The sequence below is a fragment of the Phoca vitulina genome, unplaced genomic scaffold (assembly GCF_004348235.1).
Source record: "Phoca vitulina isolate PV1807 unplaced genomic scaffold, GSC_HSeal_1.0 scaffold12, whole genome shotgun sequence".
Lineage (NCBI taxonomy): Eukaryota > Metazoa > Chordata > Mammalia > Carnivora > Phocidae > Phoca > Phoca vitulina.
In genome coordinates this window covers 38,811,122-38,827,800 of record NW_022589715.1, presented here as the reverse complement: position 1 = coordinate 38,827,800, position 16,679 = coordinate 38,811,122, and the positions used below count along the sequence as shown (strand labels likewise).

The following is a 16,679-nucleotide window of genomic DNA, read 5'->3' as shown; positions in this document are numbered from 1 at the left end:
TATCGTGGGATCGAGCCCCACGTCGGGCTCTACCCTCAGCACAGAGTCAGCTTGAGATTCTCTTTCTCCCTCTCCCTCTGCCCCTCTCCTTGCTTGTGTGCACTCTCTCATAAGTAAATAAATCTTAAAAAGAGGAAGATTGAACTTTATAACCCTTTTGTAAGGCAGAGGCTCAGTTCCCATAACGAGGATGGAAAGAAGCAGTGTGTATGTGTTATCTCTTTTGGTCTCTTTTGTTACAACACATACCTTCAATATGAAAATCTGTTTATATGTAGTAGGTAAAAAGTAATAAAACCGCCAAAATAAGAAGTCATGATTTTTCAAGAGATGAAAAGGCTTTGTATTACTGTGAAACGGGAAAAACACTACCTGACTGAACAAAGTGACCTACGGTAAAATGCATGACACACATCCACATTGTCTTCTTACTTTTACCCCAGCGCACCCACATGTGTTGTCCTGAGTACGTGCACTGTTCTGTTGAGTTTGTGTTATATCATGACGAACATGTTGAATATATTTTGTTAAAACTGTATGAGCATACTGGTTCTAAGATCCCAAGTAGTGAATAAAAAGAAAAGCCTTACGTTTTGAGGTGAAAGTTGAAATAATTAGATGTTTTGAAATAAATGAGAAAAATTCAAGGCCTGAGGAAATCCACACTGCCCACATTCAGGAATAATGCTGAGAAAATAAACGAAAGGAGAGCTTGTGCATCCCAGTTATCGTCTGCTTCTAGTGAAATGGGAAAGCACTTGGAAGAGACTGAAGATGAAGACTCTGATGCCAAGTAATGCCAAGTGCAGTTGAATAGCATTCTGTGGCTTCTAGGCTCATTAGAAACCATACAAGCACCTTCTTTATGAAAAGAGGAAACTGGCAGAACAAAAGTGGGATTTCTATTTTAAGCTGGTTTAGGAAACAGAAAAACAGAATAAGAAACTACAGAAATCCATCTCTGGTGTCACAATAGGTTAGCCTAAGAATGATGATATCCTTCTTTCCTATTACCTCTACTCAGTAATTCAAAAACCACAACACTTTATCATACCCATTTCCAGCAAGTGGTGTTTGAAGCATAGCTATCCACTAAGGAAAATAATTAACTTATAATCTCCCATTTAAAGTCTACACGGAAAATGCAAAACTTCCATATAGCACAACGAACTAAATTAAAAGACAAATGACAAGCATGTCACTGCAACATGTGTCAAAGGGTTAAAATTCTTATAATAATGTGTGAAAAGCTCTTATACATCAATAATAAAAAAGAACATCCCAATAAAAAATGGTCAAAGGATATGGAAAGATAACCCAGGAACAAACGCAAAGGCTAATCCATGTCAAATAGTGCTCAATTTCAAATTTAAAAATGCAAACTAAAACTATGTTTTATTTTTAACCTAGTAGATTGGCAAAGACATTTTTCAAAAAGATTTTAAAAATAAGTTCAGTAATTTTCCATTTGGGAATTTATTCAAAGGAAATAATGAAACTTGGGTTCAAAAATATATGTGAAGAATGTTCATTGCAGAACCGAGTTTTAAAAATTGAAGTAATTTAATCTAGCAGTTGAAGATTAGTCGAATAAATCAAGACATCTATACTTTCATTTAGCAATTCTGCTGCAATCTACCCCCAGAATAGTCCATAAAATCATAGCTCTTAGTGACACAAAGATGTTAATTTCAGCAGTTTGTAAGGAAAAAATGGTAGAGTACACCCACATCAGGAAGGGAGAAAAAGAAAAAAGCCTGCACAGTAATGATATTTCTGCATCCACTAAGATATTGTGGAAGTAAAAGTAAAAATAGACTAAATGATATTTTATAGAATACTATGCAGCTGCAAAAAAAGGCGTAAAATAGACTAAATGATATTTTATAGAATACTATGCAGCTGCAAAAAAAGGAGTTCTATATTTTCACGTGAAAAGTGACCTCATAGTGAAAAAAGTTCTGTGGCTGTACATATAATATGATCTCATTTATATAAATATATTGTTAAAAAGAAAACCACAGGCCCAAAATGGTGTCACTTAGGTTAAGGCCCAGAACCAGTAAACCAAGACTTAAAAAAACCTAACCTGTCATTTCAGCCTAGAAATGTAACCTCTAACCAGTCAACATGGGAATTTCTCGGTCAGCATTAGGAAATTTACTGATACACCCTTTCTGTCCCCCTCAGGAGGGTGACCTTGCCTCAAACAATGGATTCTTTGCTAACAATGTCCTTTTTCCCACACCTTTAAAACCTTTAAAAAGCCTTTAAAAACCTTTCTTTCCTGTAGCCCTTTGGAGCTCTCCTCTACTTGCCAGATGGGATGCTGCCTCATTCATGAATTGATAGAATTAGATCTTGAAAACTTAATATAACAATATATAAGGCTGCTTGAAGAGATTTGGGGACACCGAAGACCTTGGCAATGACCTCTGAAGACTCATTCCCAATGGACCCTAATTTGAAAATTTGCGTTGGTGTTGTCTGACATAAGATTCGGTTGTGTAAATATTTATTTAAATGAACATTAAGTTCGATTTTGCCCTTGAAAATCTCCTAATTCTAGTTTTTCCTATCTACCCATGAAAGGTTAAAGACCCGCCTGGAGCTATGAGATACGAAGAAGATAGAGCCGAACAGCAAGTCTTACAGAGCTACGTTGCTCGGCTTTGTATTTTCAAACAACCCTTTTATTACAAAGGTTTCTGGGCCAGTGGGTTTAAAAATGGTTGGCACTGAGGTGCAGGGTATACAACGGTGAACCCAAGCCTCTGAAGACCTTCCAGGGGTAGGACCCGTCACTGCGTGTACCTCACTGCGCCATTTCTTGGCTCCTACGCACTTCTCCGAAGAGGGAACGTCGAATCCTGCTAGTACCTCCAACCAATGGCTACACTTTTGCTCCCAGCCCTAGCAACTCCGGGCCAATGCGCGGAAGGCTATCTTTTGATGCGGTACTGTCCTGTTCCAGCCAATCGGAAGCGTTCTTCAAATGCCTCTCTCTGAGATCGCAGGCTCCAGGGAAGCAGGCTTCACTTCCGGGAGGCTGTCAGGGGCGGCTGCGCGTGTTGCCATAGCGACCGTTTTACGTTAACTGGTTTGTAGGTTTCGTCCAGGTAGCGGGGGGACTGCGGGGACCACTCTTTCTTCTCCCATTCTGTCTCGGCTCCCTGCGGCCCAAGAGCCTTACGCAGGCTCCGGGCGTCTGGCCTACGGTTCCGCGGCGCCCCGCACAGCGGGATGGCTGCGGAAGAAGAGGATGAGGTGGAATGGGTAGTGGAGAGCATCGCTGGGTTCCTGCGAGGCCCGGACTGGTCCATCCCCATCTTGGACTTTGTGGAGCAGAAATGTGAAGGTAAAAATCAGATCTCGAACCGACAATTCTTTCTCGCCTCTCTCTCACCAGCGATCGGCAGGAAGGTGGTCGCCACGAACCATCTCTCATCTCTCAGGTCTTTACCCCTGTCGGCCAGGTTCAGAGCTGGTTTGTAGGAGGTATTGCTGTCACTGCGCCAGCGTCTTCCTTCACGGAACTGAAGACGGGGACTCCCCTTTCCCTGGGCCCAAGCACACATCCGGAAATCATTAGACTTCAATCCTATGTTGGGTCTCTCACCTTATCCTGCACGTTTCTTCCTTGGGCAGGTGCACTGTTTGGGTGGGCTTCAACAATTTCCCCAGGGACTGGGGAGGAGAGAGGTCAGTTCGCCTATGTTCCTTCTGATCTAAACAGTTAACCGCAAAGGGAGGGCATACTGTTGCTCCACCAGGCCCAGAGCTGGCGACCCAGTGGCCTGTTTGCCTTTCCTGAGCACTCGGACTCTCGGATATACCAAAAATGGGGGTATCTTCTAACAAGTGAGGTATATAAAGGTGGCATAATATTCCCTGTGAGGGCAAAGGACCCCCAGGCCGTGATCATTCACGCTTAGAATTCTGCATTCAGTTCTCGGAGACAAACTGGAGTCCATGTACGGAAAAGGAGCTAGAAACCATGTCATATGAATGAATGCCCACCTGATATCATGGTTGTTTAGCAGGCAGGACTTGCAGGGCAGTAATATCCATTAATCATTTGAACGTCTGCCTTATGTTGGAGGGTTTAGACTTGTTTTGTAAGGGTCAGTGGGTACAAGCCACAGACAAATTTCTATGAAGGAAGTGCTCCATAGGGGAATGTATCCCAGTTAAGTTAGCCTACCTGAAAAGGTAATGAGTTCCCCAGACGGTAGCTGTGTTTAAATGGATTTGACAGCAACTTAATGGAGATGTTATAGAGGGGAATTCAACCATCAAATGGTGAGTTATCCTGGATGACCTTTGAAGAGTCCTTTCAACCCTAAGAGTCCATGAATCTGGTAAAGATAAACTTTAGTTTGACCGTTGAATCTTTTCATTACCATAATCAAAATTATGCTGTAATCAAAATTCAGAGAGTATTTAATTGTTTAGAGAGTATTGTTTTTATGCATAATTTCTAAAGTTCAAAATAATTTTTATTTATGATCTTTTTAAAAATTTAAAATTCTGAGACAGATGAAGCATGTGGAATTCTGACCTCCTTTGGGAGAAAAAAAGAATTATGTCACTTTTTGATTCTATTTATGCCTCCGAGACTAAATGCTAAAATGAAAAAAAGTTAAAGCATTGGTCTTTTTATCCCCAAATGTCAAAAGCGGTTGCATCTCAGTAGTAATACATCTGATTGTGTAATTGTACAGGGAAGCCTTATACATATGTAATGTAGTAATTTGGTTTTAGAATTAACTGGAAACAGTTAATTAAGTTGCTGCTATATTGTGTGTATGCCCAGTGTTACATAGAGCAGATGCCAGTAGAAGTGGAAGTAACATCCTAGTGTCACTTGAAATAAATGTTAACACTTGAGTAACTTTAGGTTGTCAGTGTGCTATTCTTTAAAGATAAGTTTTGTACAACCTGTGATATCAGCATTTATTTCAATAAACACTTATTGAGTGTCTATGGGCCAGAAGCTGGGGATAGAGAGATGAATGAAACAAAATCCTTGTGGTTGAGAAGTTTATGATTTAGTGGGGGAAGACAGGCAGGTAAATGGAATTTAAATCTAAAATGTCAGGTGTTATAATAAAGGAAGGCATGTGGCACTATTGTAAGAGTTCAAAGGAAGGGATCTAACCAGCCCAGGAGTTGGGAGTGGGTGGCAGGTCTTGGAGAATGTGCCATTTGCGATGTCTTGAAGAATAGTTGGGGGAAGAGGATTAGGTAAAGGCAAAAAATTCTAGGAACACTTGAGCAAATGTACAGGAGTTTGAAGCACTGCACATGTTATGTTTGATGGCATTCCAAGTAGTGGTGTATGTTAAGAGTGCAAAGTTTGGGTTTTGGAGTGAAAGGAGATGAGACTTGGAGGTTTTGTCTGGCCTTCTAAGGATTTTGCATTTATTATTTAAGCAAAGAACAGTCATTGAAGAGCTTTAAATAGAAAGTTAAAGAAGTTAGTTTTGCATTTTAGATCATTTAGGGGGAATTTAAAAAAGTTTATTGTTAACAATTCATGAATTTGGTGTGTTTCCCTAATTAGATTGTAGCTTCTTGATGGAATATATATCTTTCTAATCCACATTGTTTCACACATATGATCATTGAGTAAACATTTGTTTTGGTTTTATTTATTTTAATTTCATTACTGACTTATATGGAGCAAAAATGGCCTAGTCACTCTCAGTAAAATTTGCATCAGCAAATTTTGAATATGGTAACATAATCTGGAGCCTGTTGTAAAAGGAATTAATGTTTAAAAACTATTAATAATATTCCATTAAAAGTTTATAAAGAAATTGTTGCCTTTTATTATTGAAAGTAGCAAATTAGTGTTTGTCTTACATATGAAATAGATCTTAAGTAGGAAAAAACACTGTTATATGTTATACAAATAACATATATTATTACAAATATATGTATATATCATATATATATATACACATAGTTTTTTTTTAATTCAAGAATTCAAAGCTGAAGAGCTAGGTTATAAGAACAAGAATTCTATTGTAAGATGTAAGGAGTGCACTTTTATATTTGCATTAATGAAAGGATTTGTTTTTGTACACTATATAATAATATTTTTCTTTTAAATTTAGTTTTTGATGATGAAGAAGAAAGCAAATTGACCTATACAGAGATTCATCAGGAATACAAAGAACTAGTGAGTATTTTATTTCCACTGGTTTTTAAAGGTAATTAAAATAATATTAATTTTAGCTTTTCTAAATTAAAAACATGGACTTTTTCCATTTTAAAATTCTTTAATTAAAAAAATCCATTCTAGGCACACCTGGCTGGCTCTGCTGTAGAACATGTGACTCTTAAATCTTGGGGTTGTGAGTTCAAGCTCCATATTGGGAGTAGAGCCTCCTTAAAAAAAGAAAAAAGAATAAAAAAAATCCAGTCTACCCTAATAGTACTACCAGTTCCATCAGGCCCTAACGCTTCTCTGAGCATTTCATCCTTTTGACTTCTTATCTCTTCTACTCTAGAATCTAAGAAATGAATTTAGGACAACTATTTTAAGGGATCTTGCATCTAATCTTTAAATTTTATTTTTAATCTTCTGTTGATGCATCTAGAGAAGTGTTAATTATTAATTTGCCATGGTTGTCTTGTGATTTTTAAAAATGCCTGAGAAATAGAAGAGTTGTACTACATTGACTGTCACAACCCTGACTTCAATTATTTCAGGTAGAGGAAATAAAATTTCATTTGATTCTCTGCAAAATTTTTTTTTTTTTATTTTATTTTATTTTATTTATTTATTTGACATAGAGATAGAGAGTACAAGTCGGCAGAGAGGCAGGCAGAGGGAGAGGGAGAAGCAGGCTCTCCGCTGAGCAGGGAGCCCGATGTGGGACTCGATCCCAGGACCCTGGGATCATGACCTGAGCCGAAGGCAGCCGCTTAACCGACTGAGCCACCCAGGCGCCCCCGATTCTCTGCAAAAATTTTAACTTTTCGTTGTTTGTGGGTTTTTTTGGTGAAAGACATTGTCATTGCCATATAATATAATTTATATAGATTAATAATTGCAAGCAAACATTTGATTATTCTTTTCTAAACTCAACACTTAACATGAAAATTGTCATTTGGAATTTTTCTATGTAAATTATAAAAGTTATACTTTCTGTTTTTAGGTTGAAAAGCTGCTGGAAAGTTACCTCAAAGAAATTGGAATTAATGAAGATCAATTTCAAGAAGCATGCACTTCTCCTCTTGCAAAGACCCGTACATCACAGGTTCTGCTTTTCTATCATTCTGCTAACATATAGTTTTCATAAAAATGCCCAGGGTTTCACTTAAATTTGCTATATTTGATGGTCGAAGTATACTATTTTAGACATTGTATGAGTGAAAAGCTAATTCATCACATGTGGGTTCTTTTCTATAATTACCTCAAGAAATGATAATTTGTGGGGCACCCGGGTGGGTCAGTTGGTTAAGCGTTCCACTTTTGATTTCAGCTATGGTCATGATCTGAGTCATGGGATCAAGCCCTGTGTGGGGCTCCCTGTTGGGCCTGGAGCCCGCTTGGGATTCTCTTTCCTGCTCCCTCTGCCCTTTACCCCCCGCAAATAAATGGTAATTTGAGGCATTAATGAACTAATGCAATTAAAAAGGAACTTTCTGAATGCAGAACTATAATACATCACAGTTTTTATTTATATAAACTGTTCCATTGTTTTATTTATATACTACTGTTTTATTTATATAGATCTCTGATGGTTTTTCAGTTGCCCCTTTTTTAATCTTAGCCGTTCTATAGTACACAGTTCCTGGGGCTTCCTTCTCTTGGAACTATTTTTATTTTTTTAATTTTTAAAATTTTTTTAAAGATCTATTTATTTATTTATATATTTTGAGAGAGAGAGAGAGAATGCAGGGGGCAGAGGGAGGGGGAGAGAGAATCCCAAGCAGACTCCATGCTGAGCAGGGAGCCAGACACGGGGCTCCGTCTCACAACCCTGAGATCAGGACCTGAGCCGAAACCAAGAGTCTGACACTTAACTGAGCCACCCAGGTGTCCCTGGAACTACTTTTATTGTCACATTAGTTCTGCAGTGCTGGTTTGAATTAGATATTATGTGTATTTATAACTAATATTTACTGAGGGCTCATGTTAGCTGCTGTTTTAGGCACTTGACATGTATTATCTCATTTAATCTTCCTGCTGCCCCATAGGAATTTGGCATTATTTTATTTCCACTTAGAAATGAAAAACCCAGTGCACAGATATATTAAATGATTAGTGCAAAGTCCTCTGCTCATTAAGTAGTAGTGCAGGATACCAGCCCAGGCACTCCAACTGCAAGCCCTTGCTCAGAAGTTCAGGGTAGGGATATGTTACTACTACCTAAATAGCCTTCTTCTCAAGTTGCTTTAGCTTTCCATTTTCTGCTAAATAAACTGTAATTCCTTAGCCAAATGATAGTGAGGATTGTCTGTGATGTGACCCTAAATTATATTTTCAGTCTCCTCCTGCTGTAATTTCTTGATACATTATGTACTATTGTCATTCCAGGCCACTTGTTCTTGGAAGCATCCATGCGTCTGGCTTTGCTCATGCTATTCCCTAACCCTGGAATGTTTGGCCCTTACCTCCCCACCCCAGTATCTTTTCCTTACCAGATAGATCCCTCTTATCATGAGGGCCTTGCTAAAATGTTACTTCCTGTGACAGCTTTCCTGGTCTCTGATATGCTAGGGTAGACTAGCACTCATTCTACCTCACTGGACATTTTTATTTTTAAGATTTTATTTATTCATTTGAGACACAGAGATACAGAGAGAGAGAGAGAGAGCATGAGCAGGGGGAGAGGGAGAAGCAGGCTCCCCGCTGAGCCAGGAGCCTGATGTGGGGCTCCATCCCAGGACCCTGGGATCATGACCTGAGCCGAAGGCAGATGCTTAACCATCCGAACCACCCAGGCGCCCCCTCACTGGACATTTTTATATTTTTTCGTACTCTGCCCCAAATTCTAGTTTCTTACAAGTCTGTTAGCCTTACTAGATTATAAATCCTTTGAAATATTTTTAGTATCTTTGCATTCCCAGTGTTTAGCACATAGATGAGAACCTAGTTACTAGTAGGTAGTTCTTAATAAATGTTTGTTAACTTAAATTATCTTCTTACCATGGCCTAGAAGAGGGTGCTTTGACTACTGTTTAATCCAGTGCTTCCTGCTATAGTTCTCTGTTGTACAAGATTTTCTTATTTAGCGATCATCTCTAATTCTAGAGATAGAACATCCTTTTTTTTTATTATGTTAATCACCATACGTTACATCATTAGTTTTTGATGTAGTGTTCCATGATTCATTGTTTGCGTATAACACCCAGTGCTCCATGCAGTACGTGCCCTCTTTAATACCCATCACCAGGCTAACCCATCCCCCCCCCCCCAGAACCCTCAGTTTGTTTCTCAGAGTCCATAGTCTCTCATGGTTCATTTCCCCCTCCAATTTCCCCCCCTTCATTCTTCCCTTCCTGCTATCTTCTTCTTCTTCTTCTTTTTTTTTAACATATAATGTATTATTTGTTTCAGAGGTACAGGTCTGTGATTCAACAGTCTTACACAATATCTTTAATACAACATGGCATTTTGAAAAATATTTTTAACTATTATTGGTATGCCCCAACTAATGTAAATAAATATCTGATTTTATTAGTTAATAATGCTATAAAGTGAAAGTTGTTTTACAGTTCACAGTAGCTTTTATTCTATATGTACCATAAGTTTAGTTTAAGGACAATAACAGGCATTATTTTCTTCTCCTTTTTAGGTGGGCAGGAATAATTTGAAAACTATTAACTAATATTTAGGTTTCTTTTAAGATGTTGATATTTGTTTTTATTTTCCTTGTTTTTCAGGAATATTTTCTACTTTGGTGAATATTTGTCAATCTCTTAATTAAGTCATTGTGAATGAGCCTGAATTACTTTGTGAATAAAGATGTTCATGCTAATAGCAGACATATCCACCTTTTGTTTTCATTATTTGGATAACTTTAAATTGAATGAAGATGTTCAGAATTTTAAAATATTGTTTTCAGATCAAGAGTAACACATCTTTTTTGTTCTGTTATACAACACCTTTTGATTTATTTGGAATTGACTGGTAATACGGTCTTGCTGTGTACAGGGAGGCAAGGCTTTTGATACCGACAGACCTAGATTTGAGTCCTAGAGCTTTCATTTACTAGCTGTAAGATTGTTGTGCTGTCTTCCTTTCTTACCATTCTGATTCTCAGTTCCCACATCTGTAAAATCTGCATAGTATCTACTTTGAAAGGTTTTTGCAAAATTTAAGAAATAATGATCATAAAGCACTTAGCACAATACCTGACATTTATAAGGTAGTCTATAAATGGAAACACCTCCTAATTAATACTGGCTATTTTGGTAGTTGATTAGCAGTGTGCTAATTAGGCCAGGGTCATTGTTCAATCCCCATGTGGACTAGTTAGCTGTATTCTCTTCTGGAGCAAACACTTAGCATCAGATACTGAATAGCAAAATGACTGAATCAGCACAAAGCCATCATCATTACCAGAAAACCAGCTTAAAGCTATTTTATGTACTGCTTTGCAGCAATGATCTAGTCTTTATACAGAAAGATCAGAATGCTGATTCCATTATGCCAATATAGGGTGCCTAAGAATTAACTCAAGGAACCAGCTGCTTGCCCTGGGTTATTGAGGAGGTAATTTTTATTTTGTTTTGGTTTGCTGGTTTGGTTTTGATTGTTTAAACCAGCTCCCATTGAATTATACTGCTAAAGCCCACTTAACAAAATTTTTTTCACCTGGTTTGGTCATGATTCTACCTAGGCCACTGCTCCTGCCATACTCTGTATATCGAAGTTAGCAGGAATAGCACGGAGTGCACCAGATGAAGAATTCTAGTTTAAGACAACAACAACCAAAAACCTGTAAGAGCATGTTTTTCTGTTGAATCTGTGATTTCTTAAAACATGCTCATGAATTAACTGTTAAGAAAATATGATACTATAATAACTACTGAGATATTTATTATTTCAGTCATCTTCAGTTGAATTTTGTAATTTTGTGGTATTTTCCAACTGAAGTAGGCAAAAATGACTTCCTTCATTGTGACTTGTGATTTTTTTGTTGAGGATAAAGTTCGTCATTGATTTCTATATACTGTATTGCAAAAGACTTCTATATGGCAAGAGACAAGCAGTATTTTTTGCTTTTGTGTCTTGATTTGCTTTGACTTTTATAACAAAAGTTAACACTTTCAGAAACATTTGTGTTATGATAGTAATTTGGCAAAATTATGCTGTTTTTCCAATAATTTGTATCATTGAAAAGATTACATATGTGGTGTAACTTTCATTTTCTAAAAATACACACAGGATAACTAACAATATTTTGTGTGAGTACTAGTAAGATTTAAAAAAAATTAATAGGCTTTATTTTTTTAAAAGATTTTATTTATTTATTAGAGAGAGAGAGAGCACAGGAGCGAGAGAGTGGGGGAGGGGGCAGGGGAATCTCAAGCCAACTCCATGCTGAGCTGGAGCCTGACATGGGGCTCCACACAGAGCTCGATTTCACGATCCTGAGATCATGACCTGAGCCGAAATCAAGAGCTGGACGCTTAACCGACTGAGCCTCACAGGCACACTACTAGGCTTTATCTTTAGAGCCGTTTTAGGTTTACAGAAAATTGAGCAGAGAGTAGTGTCCCTTATTATTAACATCTTTCACTAGTGTGGTAGATTTGTTAAAATTGATGAGTCAGCATTGAAACATTATTATTAACTCATGTCCACAGTTGATATTAAGGTTTACTCTTTGTGTTCCACAGTTCTGTGGATTTATACACAATGTCATATATCCACCATTACATCATCTTACAAAATAGTTTTACTGTCTTAAAAATTCCCCTGTCTCCCACATGTTTATCCTTTCCATCCTTGCTCCTCGCAACCACTGCGTTTTACTGGCTCTCTAGTTTTGCCTTTTTCAGAATGTCATATAATTGGGATCATATAGCATATACCTTTTCAGACTGGCTTCTTTTGCTAAGCAGTATGAATTTAAGGTTCTTTCATGTTTTTTTGTTGTTTGATAGTTCATTTCTTTTTATTGCTGAGTAACATTCCATTATATGGATATACCACAGTTTATCTATTTACCTTTTGAAGGACATTTTGGTGTCTTCCAGTCTTTGGTAATTATGAAAAGGCTGCTGCAAATATTCATATTTAGGCTTTTGTGTGGACATAAGGTTTTCAACTCATTTGGGCAAATAAATACCTAGGAGATTGCTGGATCATACAGTAAGATTAAGTTTAGCTTTGTAAGAAATTGCCGAAGTCTCTTCTAAAGTAGTTGTACCATTTTGAATCTTCACCAGCAATAAATGGGAGTTCCTTTTGCTCCACATCTTTGGCAGCACTTGGTATAGTCAGTTTTTTACAGTTTAGCCATTCTAATTAGGGGTGTAGTGGTTTACTTTTGCCCATTTTAAAATTGAGTTGTTTTCTAGTAGTTGAGTTGTAAGAGTTCTCTGTATACAATTTTTGATACAAGTCTTCTTTATCAGATATGTGTTTTGCAAATATCTCACAAAATTTTCTTCTGTGGCTTGTCTTCCTTCTCTAACAGTGTCTTTCACAGAGTAGAAGTTGTTCCTTTTTTTTTTTTTTTTAAATTTTAATGAAGTCTGTGATTTATCAGCTTTCTTTCATGGATTATGCTTTTGGTGTTGTGTCTTCAGAAGTTGTATCTTCTAGAGGTTTTATGGTTTTGTTTTTTAAAACGATTAAGTCTGTGTTCCATTTTGAGCTAATTTTTGTGAAAGGTGTAAATTCAGTATTTAGATTCATTTTTTTTGCATGTAGATATCCAGTTCTTGTAGCACCATTTGCTGGAAAGATTATCTTTTCTCCATTGGATTGCCTTTGTTTCTTTGTCAAAGATCAGTTGACTATGTTTGTGTTGATCTATTTTCAGGTTCTTTCCATTGCATTAATCTCTTTGTCTACTCTTTCACCAATACCATAGTGTCTCTTGATGATTATAGTTTATAGTAAGTCTTGAAATCAGGTAGTGTCAGTCCTCTGACTTTGTTCTTTTTCAATATTATGTGGCTATTCTGGGACGTTTGACTTTTCATATAAATTTTAAAATCAGTTTGTTGATGTCTACAAAATAATTTGCTGGATTCTGTTTGGGTTGCGTAAATCCACAGATCAAATTAGGAAGAATCAACATGTTAACGATGTTGAGTCTTTTTATCTATGAAAGAATATCTCTCCATTTATTTACATTACCTTTGATTTCATTCATCAGAGTTTTTTAGTTTTCCTTATATAGATCTTTTGTGTATTTTGTTAGATTTATTCCTAAGTACTTTCTTTTATTGTGGAGCTAATGTAAATTGTATTGTGTTTTTTATTTCATTTTCCCACTACTCATTGTCAGTATATAGGAGACTTTGTATAGTAACCTTGTATCCTGCAGCCTTGCTATAATTACTTATAAGTTCCAGGAGTTTCTTTAAACTGATTCTTTGGGATTGTCTACAGACAGTCCTGTCATCTGTGAAGAAAAACTGTTTTATTTCTTCCTTCCTAATCTTTGTACCTTTAATTTCCTTTTCTTAATGCATTAGCTAGGACTTCCAGTATAATGTGGAGTGGGAGTGGTGGGAGGGAACTCGTTTCTGATCTTAATAGGAAAGCATCTAGTTTTTCATTATTAGGTAAAATGTTAGCTGTCAGGTTTTTTATAGATGTTCTTTATCAGGTTAAGGAAATTCCTCTCTATTCCTCATTTGCTGAGAGTTTTATTGTGAATGGATGTTGGATTTTGTCAAATGCTTTTTCTGTATCTATTTATATGATCATATGATTTTTCTTTTTTGCCTCTTGGTGTGATTGATGGATTACAGTAATTAATTTTTGGGTGTTGAACCAACCTTGCATAACTAGAATAAATCCCACTTGGTCATGGTGTATAATTCTTTTTATACATTGTTGGTTTCAATCTGCTAATATTTTGTTGAGTATTTTTGTATCTCTGTTCATGAGAGAGATTGTTCTTTCTTGTAGTGTCTTTGTCTAGTTTTGGTATTAGTGTAATGCTGGCTACATAAAATAAGTTAGGGAGTTCTCCCTCTGCTTCTATTTTCAGGAAGAGATTGTGAAGAATTGGTATAATTTCTTTTTTTTTTTTTTTTTTTGAGGATTCTTATCTAAGGGCAAATTTGCATATGCATGTTCAAATATATGTAAATCTTAACCTGAATCATGCAGAGAGAGTTGGTGAGACAATAGCATGGATACTGAGTAAATTATATATAGAAGAGATAGTGGATTTCAAAGTCATACTTTTTTTCTCCTTAATAATTTAAATCAGTAGAAAAGCTTTTACATCAGTTCTATAGGTTATGCTGTTTAACTTCGGCAAATAAATATGTAATCATTATTCCTTTGAGAAATAATATGAATCTATAACTTTTCTTCAAAGTTTTGTCTTTTTTTTGGTGGAGAATTGTATAATTTCGTCATTAAATATTTGGTAGAATTAACCAGGGGACCCAGCTAGGCCTGGTGCTTTCTGTTTTGGAAGGTTATTAATTATTGATTCCTTCTCTTTAATAGATATAGATAGAATATTCCTATCTATTTATTACCTTATTCAGATTGTCTGTTTCTTCTTGTGTGAGTTTGGCACATTGTGTTTTTCAAGGAATTGGTCCATTTCGTCTAGGTTATAAAATTTGTGGACATAGAGTTGTCAATATTTCTTTTTTTTTTTTTTTTTTAAGATTTTATTTATTTGACAGAGAGAGCACAAGCAGAGGGAGAGAGAGGGAGAAGCAGGCTCCCTGCTGAGCAAGGAGCCCGATGTGGGACTCGATCCCAGGACCCCGGGATCATGACCCGGGCCGAAGGCAGCTGCTTAACCAACTGAGCCACCCAGGCATCCCGAGTTGTCAGTATTTCTATATTATCCTTTTAATGTCTCTGGGATCTGTAACGATGCACCCTCTTTCATTCCTGATATTAGTAATTTATATCTATTCTCTCTTTCTTTCGTAGTTAACCTGGCTAGAGGTTTTTCAGTTTTATTGATATTTTTGAAGAATCAACTTTTAGTTTGGTTGATTTTCTATTTTAAATTTAATTGATTTCTTCTCTAATTCCTACTGTTTTTTTCCTGTGCTTACTTTGGATTTGATTTATTCTTCTTTTTGTAGTTCCTGAGGTGATAGCTTAGATTACTGACGTTAGATATTTCTTCTTTTTAAATATATGCTTTTTAAAAAATTTTATTTACTTATTTGTCAGAGAGAGAGAGAGAGCACAAGCAGGGGGAGTGGCAGGCAGAGGGAGAAGCAGGCTCCCCACCCAGCAGGGAGCCCGATGTGGAACTCGATCCCAGGACACTGGGATCATGACCTGCGCCGAAGGCAGACGCTTAACCAACTGAGCCATGCAGGCATCCCTTAAATATATGCTTTTAGTGCCATAAATTTCTCCTGAGCACTACTTTTGCTGCACCCCACAAATTTCAATAAGTTGTATATTCATTTAGTTAGAAATATTTTAGAAATTTCTCTTTCAAAAAAAGAAATTTCTCTTAAGACTACAGTTGACCTTTGAACAACACAGGTTTGAACTGTGTGGGTCCACTTCTACACAGATTTTTTTTTTTATAAATACATCACAGTACTATAAATGTATTTTCTCTTCCTTATGATTTCCTTTTTTTTAAATTTTAATTCCAGTATAGTTAACATACAGTGTTATATTAGTTTTAGGTGTACAATATAGTGATTCAGCAATTCTATACATTCTCAGTGCTCATCATGATAAGTGTACTCTTAATCCCCTTCACCTATTTCATCCTCCCCCACCAACCTCCCCTCTGGTAACCATCAGTTTATTCTCTGTAGTTAAGAGTCTGTCTTTTGGTTTGTCTCTTTTTTTTCCCTTTGTTCGTTTGTTTTGTTTCTTAAATTCCACATATGAGTGAGATTATACGGTATTTGTCTTTCTCTGGCTTATTTCACTTCACATTATACCTTCTAGATCCATCCATATTGTTGCAAATGGCAAGATTTCATTCTTTTTTATGACTGAATAATATTACATTGTATCTATATACCACCTGTTCTTTATCCATTAATCTATCATTGTGTACTTGGGCTGCTTCCATAATTTGGCTATTGTAAATAATGCTGTAATAAACATAGCAGTACATATATCTTTTTGAGTTAGTGTTTTTGTATTCTTTGAGTAAATACCCAGTAGTGGGATTACTGGGTCCTATAATATTTCTATCTTTAATTTTTTGAGGAACCTCCATACTATTTTCCACAGTGGCTGCACTAGTTTGCATTCCCACCAACAGCGCAGGAGGGTTCCTTTTTCTCTACATCCTTGCCAACACTTGTTTCTTTTGTTTTTAATTTTAGCCATTCTGACAGGTATGTGGTGATAGCTCATTGTGGTTTTGATTTGCATTTTCCTGATGATGAGTGACATTGAGCATCTTTTCATGGGTCTGTTGGCCACTCCGTATGTCTTTTGAGTAATGTCTGTTCATGTCTTCTGCCCATTTTTTTTTTTTTTTTTTTAAAGATTTTTTTTTTTTTTTTTTTTTTTT

At 36.5% G+C, this 16,679-nt stretch overlaps 1 protein-coding gene across 1 annotated transcript in view; it reads left to right on the top strand.

Moving 5' to 3' along the window:
* The first annotated feature begins 3,005 nt into the window (after nucleotides 1-3,005).
* The window catches only part of CFAP36 (cilia and flagella associated protein 36), a 29,379-nt gene continuing 15,705 nt past the window's right edge, over nucleotides 3,006-16,679 (top strand). Inside the window, exons 1-3 of the mRNA XM_032410958.1 lie at nucleotides 3,006-3,358; nucleotides 6,123-6,187; nucleotides 7,170-7,271. Coding sequence (XP_032266849.1) covers nucleotides 3,244-3,358; nucleotides 6,123-6,187; nucleotides 7,170-7,271 — 282 coding nt within the window. The 5' untranslated portion in view covers nucleotides 3,006-3,243. The remainder of the gene's footprint in view (nucleotides 3,359-6,122; nucleotides 6,188-7,169; nucleotides 7,272-16,679) is intronic.